This window comes from Atta cephalotes, assembly GCF_000143395.1.
Source record: "Atta cephalotes unplaced genomic scaffold scaffold00023, whole genome shotgun sequence".
Classification (NCBI taxonomy): Eukaryota; Metazoa; Arthropoda; class Insecta; order Hymenoptera; family Formicidae; genus Atta; species Atta cephalotes.
Genome location: NW_012130087.1, coordinates 4,904,396 through 4,915,338, shown reverse-complemented (window position 1 = coordinate 4,915,338; position 10,943 = coordinate 4,904,396). Strand labels below are relative to the sequence as shown.

The 10,943-nt window shown below is 32.2% G+C and overlaps 1 protein-coding gene across 1 annotated transcript in view; it reads right to left on the bottom strand.

The window, feature by feature from the left end:
• Positions 1-10,943, bottom strand: part of LOC105619964 (ras-related and estrogen-regulated growth inhibitor-like) — a 42,667-nt gene that overhangs the window by 6,055 nt on the left and 25,669 nt on the right. Inside the window, exon 4 of the mRNA XM_012201478.1 lies at positions 7,383-7,564. Coding sequence (XP_012056868.1) covers positions 7,383-7,564 — 182 coding nt within the window. The remainder of the gene's footprint in view (positions 1-7,382; positions 7,565-10,943) is intronic.

Here is a 10,943-nt window from a genome sequence, read left to right as displayed (position 1 = left end):
ATATATATATATATATATATATATATATATATATATATATAAAAGTCGTAAACGATTGCAAAATCAAATCGTAAGAAATTGATTAATTCTAATTAAGTATTCTTCCTGCATTTGACTGTGCTTGGTCGACTTAGACTCCAGGATCATCTATGAATTCTATGTAAACAAGCCTAAAGTCTATTCAAAAGATAGGTTAGATTCTATATAGTTTGCTTCTGTTACTAATAATTAGTTGGTATAGCAGACTAGCAGCAAACACAACAAAATTTGTTGTCACATATTTACCGATCATCGGTTAAAGGTACTGGTGGCTTGCTAAATTAACAAAATTCTTTCTTTCAATGCAAATCAAAAAGTTTTGAAAGATTTTAGTAATAGAAATCTTCAAATTAAATTGGAGATTTCTAACAACAAGCTTAGGAAAAGGAAAATTTTAATCTGAAAATACCTGAAAATACAAAAGTATTTTTCAAAGAATTAAAAAATCAAAATATTAAAAAGATAGAAAATCAGAGTTTGAGAAACTGAAGTTTAATCAAAACGGAAGTGGCACTTCCTGAACTAGTCTGTCGCACCTCGCTGCGAATTGTCGGTCGCGATATTTCGAGATAAGCGTTATCGATGCGTAATATTCGCAACTGAACGACGCGACAGGCTCTCCGGATGCGTTTAAAGCGGCGAAAACTCGTTCTCAGAATGGAGAGTGGCTCACCAGCCCTGCAGCAAACTTCACTCTAATCTTTATGAACTCCATTAAGACGACGAACGTAGCTACCGGTTAGAAGCTACGACGCGACGCCGTGGTTCCCTCGCCTCACGTACGTATCGGATCTTCCCCGAGTTCGATTTTCGCGCGTCTTCTCCGTTTAAAAGTTTGGAAATTTAATTTTAACATGAGTCCTTAAAATTGCTTATTCTTCTTCAACAAGTTTTTCATTAAAAAAAAAATTAAACAGTTTATACTTCATAAATTATTGTAATTTTGATAACTTCAAACTTTAAGCTTTTCAAGATTCTGGGAACACTTTACGATTATGAAGTTTCACGATCTTACAATAAATTATTTATTCTTCATAAAATTAAATCATTATTATTTTAAACTCTCATAAAAGTCTGTGCTTCGAAAAACTTAAGATTTTGTAATAAATAACATATACGTCTCTTAAAGCGCTTTATTTTATTTCGTGGTCTCACATGTAAAGTAGCGTCACACCCGATAAGATTAATTTAAACTTGATCAGTTTCCCTGCATGCGACACGCAAGAAGAAGCACGCTGTAATTTATGATCCGGGGATCGATGGATCTTTCGAATAATTCCGGTTTAATTAAATTTCTCGACGATAATCGTGACAGTTACGAAGAGCGTGTATCTCTTACATGCCATCAAAATGCCAGTTACGTAAATCTTATTGCTCTTTTCCCGCTAGTGCCGCAATCGCATCGCAAATCGACGGCCAATCGCTCGCTTGCAACATCGTCTGTGACATTTTATTTGTATGACATTTTTGGTATTTGCCCGTGGCTATCGAGACTCTACCGTCTTTCCCTTTGTTAACTCTTCACGAAATTCCCAGCGAATGCACGACACTTTATTTACCTCGATTATATTCGCGTAAGTCTTGTAGTAAAACGCTCGACCTCTGCTTCGTCATCTTCATTGTTAAAGATGACTTCGAGGTTAAAAGGTTGAAATGTTGAAAGTTCCTCAAATCTTATTATATATTGTAATTAATATTTTAATCTATTTTTTTCATCTACATAATATTTAGTATTTTAGAATATCGAAGATGTCACTTTTAAAATAAGATTCATAAAATTATTCTAATTTTAAATACTTGTATCATAAATCGATAAATTGTTCGTGGAAAGAACGATTTTGCTGGAATGTCTAATTTTTATCGTTATATATAGGTACAGATTTGAAAATAATTTTATTGAATTATATATCATAACAATTATGTAGACCACTTAAGCATTCACAACAATGATGTAAAAAATTTTAATATTTTAACAACTTTTTGAGCATCCTAGTATAATTTGATGGTCCAAACAAAATTCAGATTTGTATCTAATTAAATTGTTAGAGAGATATTTCAACAAAATTGTTCTTATTGTGATTATTGTGATTATGAATAGATTTTCTAAAATTTTAACTGTATATACATATATTTTTAATCGATATAATTACGCATCTTGGATCAACTTTTATTTTAAAGAAGATAAAGCTAAGCGGCTTCGTAAATTCCTTCGTGAATGAAGTCCCGGTACGGATATATTTTTTCAAGACATCCTGTATGGTAGCATCAAGCGCATGTAATTGCGGCGCCGCCGTCGTTACTAGATCATTGGTGAGATTTCTCCCGGTATGCAAAGTCCCATAAAGGTAACGTGAAGAGAAGGTGGCTCATAAGACGAGAAAAGGAGCGTGTCTTCGTTAACGATGATCCGCATTCCTGCGGGAATCGCGCGGGAAATTCCTCACTGACCGATGAAGAAGGGATACCAAGTTCTGTTCACCTGTGTTTCTTTCGCAGCTACAACGATCAATCTGCGATTTTCGGGATACGAGCGACGTGATAATGAAGATAATTCGTTAGCAAAAAAAGGTCAAAATAAAAAATTATCTCCGGTCATACTCCAACCGTAAAGAAATGTCTTTTCTCAAAAAAGACTTACGAACATGACTTTAAATGGGATGACATAAAAATATTAGAACCATCTTGTAACTTGCAACAAAAGACTGATCTCGGAGATGGTATATATTAAGAAACAGGAGCGTGGATTGAATAGGCAAAATGACACAGAATCTCTTTCTGATTCCCTATTTTACAGTTGTTATCCTCTTCTTAATTATTCTTCTTCCTTGTTGGTTAAGTTTTAATAATGTTTTAATCTTAAATAAAATTTTACATTGACTAATACTTGAACAATTTTATAAAATTCTATATTAATATAATTAAATAAATACATATAATAATTAAATACAATCGTAAATATTTCTTTTATTCATATATTTTATTATTAAAAGAAATTTTATTCCTCGAGTAAAATTTAATTTCATTTACAATCAACTAAATTAAGAGAACTCGAACTTAAGAGAAAATATTTTCTTTTTTTTTGCTTCGCGTGTTTGAAAGAAAACCATCGATTCGTGAATCCACGACATATAATGATAAGTTCACAAAGTGTGTCTGTGAAAGAAATTCAAATATTTATTCGCACGGTCATCACTGTCCTGTTAATTTATCTGCAGCGAGAAACCGATTTAGCAAGGCTAATGAGCCGCCACTCTTTATTATACAAGTTACAAGCAAAAACGACGCGTACTTGTATTTCCTAGCTTTCTCTCACCCAAATCATGCAATATCGATGATGCACTTTGAAGCCATTGGTTCCATAAAATGCGACAAGATATACTAATGCTCAAGAAACTGCAAGCCACACTTGTTTGTATCGCACATCTTTTACTGAACAAGCTACATCTTTTCACAATTCTTCATTCGAATATAACTATATAAAAACTCATACATATCGAAGAAATTACATCGTTTTATAGAAGCTAATCACATTGACAATTATCACTAATTACAGGATTGCAATTTGCTAAATTAGATTATCGTTAAAAGATTAATATTCCTTATATAAATTAAAAAAAATTAATCTCATAAACTTTATAATAAAAATTTTTTAATTCTTAAGTTCTTAAATATCTCCGGAGATTTAAATTGCCAATTTCATCAATTTTAAGATCATAAATAAATTTTTCTAAGAACATGATATAAAATCAAGGAAATTTATGTAATTTAATTATCTTTACATTTGCTCAAATTATTACTTTTGCTCAACCACTATGATCGGCAAATTATTTGATATGACATTCATTTATTAGCATACTTGTCGAACCGCTGAATTCTCGATGGCAATGCGTGAAACATGACACGTGGCATCTAAGCATAGACCGCAGTGTCAGTATCGGATGCCGCCGATTCGAGAGGTACCCGGTAGTGATTGTGTCGTTCGTCGCGCGTCTAGAAACTGTTCACGCGATATTTCGCCACGCCAGATCTGTTTACCTGTCCAAGTCGCTTGACCGACTTGGATGAATCGCTCGCCGGAGTTGACGTGTCGGCCGATTAACTTACTCCGTCATCGTATGGCCGATCGAACGTTCGGTTCGTTGAACTGGTTTTTGCGAAAACGCGCACTGTAATCGGTAAAAAAAAAACTCACGCACGCGCAGCAAAAAAACATCTTAAACAAGAACGTCGTATAAAAAGTTTCCAGTAATTCCGGTAGTTCGTGAATGGACGTAAAATATACATCCGAGAGAAGTCATAAGAATTAACAATATTGAACTATACAGTTTAGAAGATTTAGATATTCAGTTCTCGATCTTGTATAATTTAAATATATAAGTCTGTTCTATTAAGGAGATTAAAAGGGCATAAAACATATTAATATTTACATTTTAAACAAATTGCATACATGTGAAAGTTGTGTTTATAATATTCTATTTTTATTGAATAACGCATTGTTATAAATTAGATTATTTTTTATTTGATTAGTTTTATTGTTATAAACAAAAATGTTAAAAATAATAAAAATCTAAATTTTTTTATACAAATATTTTAAGTACTAAAAATGACTTATTGCAAAATTTCATTGAGATTCACCAATTAGTTTATAACAAATAAATATTTTATTTATTTATTGAATAATTAATGTTTGCATCTCAATGTAACTATACATAAATATTTTTGAAGTCAGTAAAGTACTTATATAAAAAAATTGAGATTTTTATCATTATTTTATAATACATTTTCATATATTTCTAGTAGAGTACAAATTTAAAAATCCTCCTAATATCTTCTTTCCTTTTTTCTTCCTATTTTGTCGTTTTTCTGTTCTCGATAAATATTTTTCTTCTCGACATTGCGTTATCACGTCGTAAAAGTCGGACCGTTCGTTACTCTTGCAAATTTGTTTCAATTAAAAAAATCAATGTATTGTACCACGATATGAATTACCATCTATCTGTGTTTTTTCTCTCTTTTTATTAATGGACTCTCAACACATTTACCGATATTACTGACAAAGTACATTATTATTATTAATTTGTATGTATTATATTAAGTATTAATTTTTTGTTCGGTGATTTTTCTAGAATATTGTTTTTTGACTACTTTAATTTCCGATATAAATGACTCGCAGTATACTACACGAAATGAAGAATACAGGATTTAAAATTATAATGAGTTTTTTAATACCATGTATATTATATTTTTGTTTTATAGCGATAAATATTACGGCAACATTGAAAATAACTCGGGCAGAGTCAAAATGTTTGTTTTTTATCAATTGTAATTGTTATATGAATTTTATGAATTTAATTAAATTAAAGTTCTTTGCTACTGATTCTTTGCCCTTCTTTTGACTACATTGTTTTATACTTACAGAGCCTTTTATTTTATAATTTATTAAAAAATATTACTTTTTATTGAAACAACTTTTGATCCAACTTTTGGTCAACTGTCTCTAATTTTTTTGTATTACTTTTAAATGCAATTTAGAACAATCTATAATTTTTTTCAAATAATTCTTAATATATTGCATTTACTTACAACCTAAGGAAACTTTGAAACATGAAGGAGCAAAATACCTCATTTTCCTCTTGATAAGACACAGAAGCAATTCGTAGTAAGCAACGTGAACATTGTTTACTACGAACGAGTGTAGGAAAAACAACAAAATCATGCTGAAACAACCTGATAAAGAATTGCTTGAAAAAATATGAATCGCGTGGCACACGCGAAATCTCATCCCATCTAGGAAACAGCCGGGATCCTGTTACTCGCAAGTGGAAAGTGAACTACAGGATTAACAGAGGCCGAGCACACGTATTTACCACGCGCACGTGTGCGATCAGCTGGGATAAAATGCGATGCTAAAAGAAAAGGAGAAACGATCGAATAATCGACGATCTGCCGAGGGCGATACATGAAGCCGTGTCGCACGATCTCCGATCGCGCGACGCGAAATGATATTGTAATTCTTGCGAGCGAGCCACTTAAGCGGCCCTCATACGATTCGTATCGGGCAATCGAATGAGCTCTGCAGTCTGATAAATCTCAATTCTGCACGAAAAGAACGGTTTTGCTAAAATTTCTAAAAATTTAGCAAGATACAAATAATAATTTTGTTGGATCATCACCATAATTATATAGGGCGTTCAAGATTGTTGCTTGTCAAAACTTTTTATAGTATTGCTCTCATCAGGCTTGAGTTCCCTACAATTATTTTAATGATCTAATAAAATTATTATCAAATCTGTATCTAACTAAATTTTTTATATAGATATTTAGCAAAACCGTTTCTTTTTTCCGCACGAAGAGAATAGGATTTAGTGTCGTGTACTGAAGAAAAGTATATTAAATTTTACAATAAATATTTAATAAATGTAAAAAGACATATATTTATTTTTGGCACAATGATACAAAAACCATTAATTTAACTTAATCATCATTTAAGTATATATTTACTTACTGTAAGTAAATGTTTAGTTAGTATTATTAAAAGAAATATTTATTAAGTTTAAATTTATTTTAAATTTTTTTCTTTGCGCAGACATAATATATATTAAATATGCGAAATCGATCTTGATTTTCATAACAAATTCAAACCAAAAGTATAATTTTAGATATTTCTCCTTGGGAGAAAACATTTCATACGAGGAAATATTGTCCTCTAATGTCCGATCTTTCTTTCATTAAATCCGATATTAAAATTTTAAAAGTGTACTTTCAATCTACTTAATTAAAAAATTATTGTCAAAAATATTGATTGTGTGAGAACACCTTAAGATGACAATCGACAAAGTGTGTCAGACTTGCGAAGCCATAAGTAAAAATGGGCCACGTATAAACACAACATTACTTACAAATACTCAAATATCGTTTTTCTTTTACTTTTATTTACGTACGAAAAATATATTCAGCTGCGTTCAAGTATCATGTAGACTATTAACAATTATTCAACAGCAGATTGAAATGTAACTACGGTAACGTAATATCGAATTCTGCAAGTCCAGGAGATAATAAATTATACCTCAGAAAGAACGATTATTAATTATAATTATATATAATAAACGCGATAAACGAGCTTCGAGACACACCGAAAGGGCTTCTCTCACGTCGATGAAGTGGCGAAAAATTACGTCTTGCTACTGATTTTATGATGAAATACCGTTTTTATGATGCGTATAAATGAGGTTTATTTGGTCGTATATCAGTCAAGAGATCGTCATCAGATGTTCGGAGATACACGCCCGCCCGTTACATGGAACCGTTAATCATATTTCTAACAATGTGTGATTTACGCTTACCGTGCATGATCCAAATCTCTCTTGTTGCCGAGTAGGAGGGCGGTGAAATAGGATGGCAGGCGTAGATCTGCGAGTTGTTTGAGAAGTCCACGAGCTTCCTGAAAGCTCCGTTTACATGTCACGCTGTAGACCACGACGAAGGCCTCGCCCCACCGTATATGTGAATACAGACAGCCATTCTCCTGAAACAATCGATGGAAAACGACTGATTGCTATGACATTCAAGAACCGAGAATTGGATTTAATTTGAAGTATCTCTACTCGTATCCCAGCGTGTTTGAATGTAAGACACTTTATTTCTTTAGACGCTCGGCAAATAGAAATCAATTTTCTAAATCCTTCCGTGCTCTAAAGAAAAAGTCACGCATTTGTGGGATATGGTTGAAAGATAAGAAATTTAAATAAATTCTTGGGAATTTTCGAAACTTTTACATCTCGGAATATATGCACGACTAACTAGCCTTTTTGAAATAACTAGCCTTTTGAATTTATTTACGCACGCGCACAAAATTGTCTTTAATGACTACAAAAAATATGTGCCGGACGAAGGCGTTCAAAATTTGCTACGCGTTGATTCCACAACCTGCGTTCATAAATTTCAGCCATCACCTAAACTGCGGTACATCCGGCGGGAATGAATTTTATAGAGTGAGATAAATATATACCTGGTCCGTGTGGGTATACACGGGTGTTATTTATGAGCAAATCTGTCGAATTAACATTGCGTGTAACGTGCTCGTAAATAAGCGCCGCAAGAATTCCGGTAACGGCAAGTACATCCCTTCTATACAATATAACGTCTTAAGAGAATCGTTAATATTAAAAAAAAAAAAGCTTTAAAGCTGATTTTGTACCATAAAAAATTATATTATCCAAACAAAAATTCGGCTCGAATTTAGTCATAAATATGAGTCATGATGTATAGGAATCTTTGAGAGAATCGTTACAAGTATTAAAATTACGAAATTTTTATATCTTAAGATTATAGAATCTTAAAATTATAGAAAATTTAAAATTTTTTAAAAACTGTAAATTTTGAAGATTATAGAGATATAGTTCAAAGTATACATTATTAAATCTCATAGAAATTTGAATAAGAAAGTTGCGCATATAACAAAAGTACTTTGTTTAAATTTTTTTGAATTTCTTGTTATTTCAGCATTTCGTACTTTAAAAGATTAAATAAATTGAATCTTTTACTATGTCGAACATATCATCCCGCCTGCAGTCTCTAACAGACGTCATCGACATAAAATATCGGCAGGCGTGCATCTGTCACGTCGCGAGACATGCTCGAGTCGCTCATAAATATTTATTGATCGATTGTATTCGAGGCAATTGAACGCGATGCCGGAATTGCGTTCGCGCGTGTCGCGTGAAATGCATCGACGCAGCGGTGAGTTGTGCAACTCGCCATCGAAGTGATTCGTCCAGTTATGAAATAATGCAGAACGCCTCTTGATTAAGCAACGCTTTAATGCACTTTGCATCGCGTCGCGTAATTTCGTGAAAATCAGCCGCAATTATTCACTGACTTCGTGTCTCCTTACGGTTAAACGTGATAAATAAGCAAGTGCATACGTGACAATCCAATTTGCATTTATAATTTCACTTGTAAATACATCTTTATATTTAATTTAATTTTAGCTGACGAAATTAGAGAAAAACAGTTTTAAATAAAATTAAGTTAAAACATGTAAGCGAGATATTCAGTTTACATAAATTGAATTAAAGATACATGTAAATATTCTCATTTTAAATCTTACATATATATAAATATATCATATATGTTGTAATATTAATTAATTCACAAAAAAATATATGAATAGAATTATATTTTTCTTAATAAAACAAATTCAATAACCTAAATATATTTATAAGCACAATTTTTTGTGTACTTTTTAAAGTTTTGAAGAAGACACAATTTTAATAAATTAAGTGAATATAATTAATAATCTTAAATCTAATTAATAATCTTAAATATTATAATAATCTCCCAAAACTAAAAATTTCGTACGATTCTGCCAGCATTTCCTACCGTTCTGGAATTTTTTGAGCACTGTAGGAAATGCCGATAGAAAAATGTACAGGTAGATTGTAATTTTCGACGGGCGGTCTCCTTAACGACAGTTAACAGAACGATAAGACGAAACGAGCGTGCTGTCCATTCGGAATCGATTCAAGTGGGCGAGAACCGCGCGCTTTAACACCTACGCGATCCCGCCGGATAAGCAATGATCCCGACGACGAAGTTATGTTTCTTCGTGTTTGTGGCGCAGATAACGATTCCCCAGCTATTCGCCTGCTTTTATATACAGAGCAGGTATTGTCAATTAATAATGTTTCCCGATTAGAAGACCACGAATTCCGCATAAACGGCTTTCCGTGAAATCAATGAATACGCAGGTAGGTATCTGAAACCTTAAATTCCAGTGTTATAATATATTCACGCATATGGTATAAAAATTATCTATAACATGTGGAATATTGTTGTGTTTGACATATATGCAATACGGAATCGCAAAGCGATATTTTTCATATTTTCAAAAAAGAGTTATAAGTATTGAAATCAGATATGTTATGTATAATTTTTTCTTATTATTAGAATCCGACCAAAACTTTTATCGAAATTAATAAAAACGAATCACTCATTACGTGTCAGTTTTGACTAAAACCATATAGTTCATCTTCATAAATATTAATTTTAATATGTATAATTATTGTTTTAATAATTAAATTATGATGTTTATGAAGAAGTAATACTTATATTCTTTGGCCAAAATTGACAACCGAAATTTCGGTTTTCGATTTCGGCCGAAATTTAACTATTGTTTCAATAAATAATATTTATGAAGATTATAAGCATGTTTATACATATGGCCTTTATAGGATTCCTACTTTTTAATTTCAGTTTCGATTGAAATTAATACGTAGCCGAGTGTTTCGGTTCAGTTTCGCAAAAGTTTCGGTCGGAACTTTATTTATTATTATACATAAATTTTATATATTGTTACATATATTTTATTGTGCATTCTTGTAATAATTTTTGTACAAATTAATGCAATCCGTAATAGTCAACAATGTATTTTGGGTCTTATTTAATTCAAGTTCTAGTATTTTTATTTACATTGTTTGCAAAAAAGATTCTTTAATCTCTCTCCACTTTCCTATAATAAATACCAGTCTGGGAAGCGGAACTACGAACGTAGACCAGCGTATCCTAGAACGTATCTTTCCTTCGTGCGACAATGCACGTTTCCACGAAAGCGACATCAACCAACCAGACGACGACGCCGCGGGACACCGCATTATTGCCTTACCACTGACAATGAGTTACAATGTTATTACTCGTAGTTTTACAATGGTAGAGTTCCTACCGGGTTCACCCTTAGATAAGAAGAAAAAAGAGAGAGAGAGAGAGAGAGAGAGAGAGAGAGAGAGAGAGAGAGAAGATACTACTACAGATAATTATAGTTAGTATAATAACGTAGTAGACGTACGTACGTACGTACGTAAGTAGGAGGAGTAAGTAAGTACGAAGGACGTAAATAAACGTAAGTA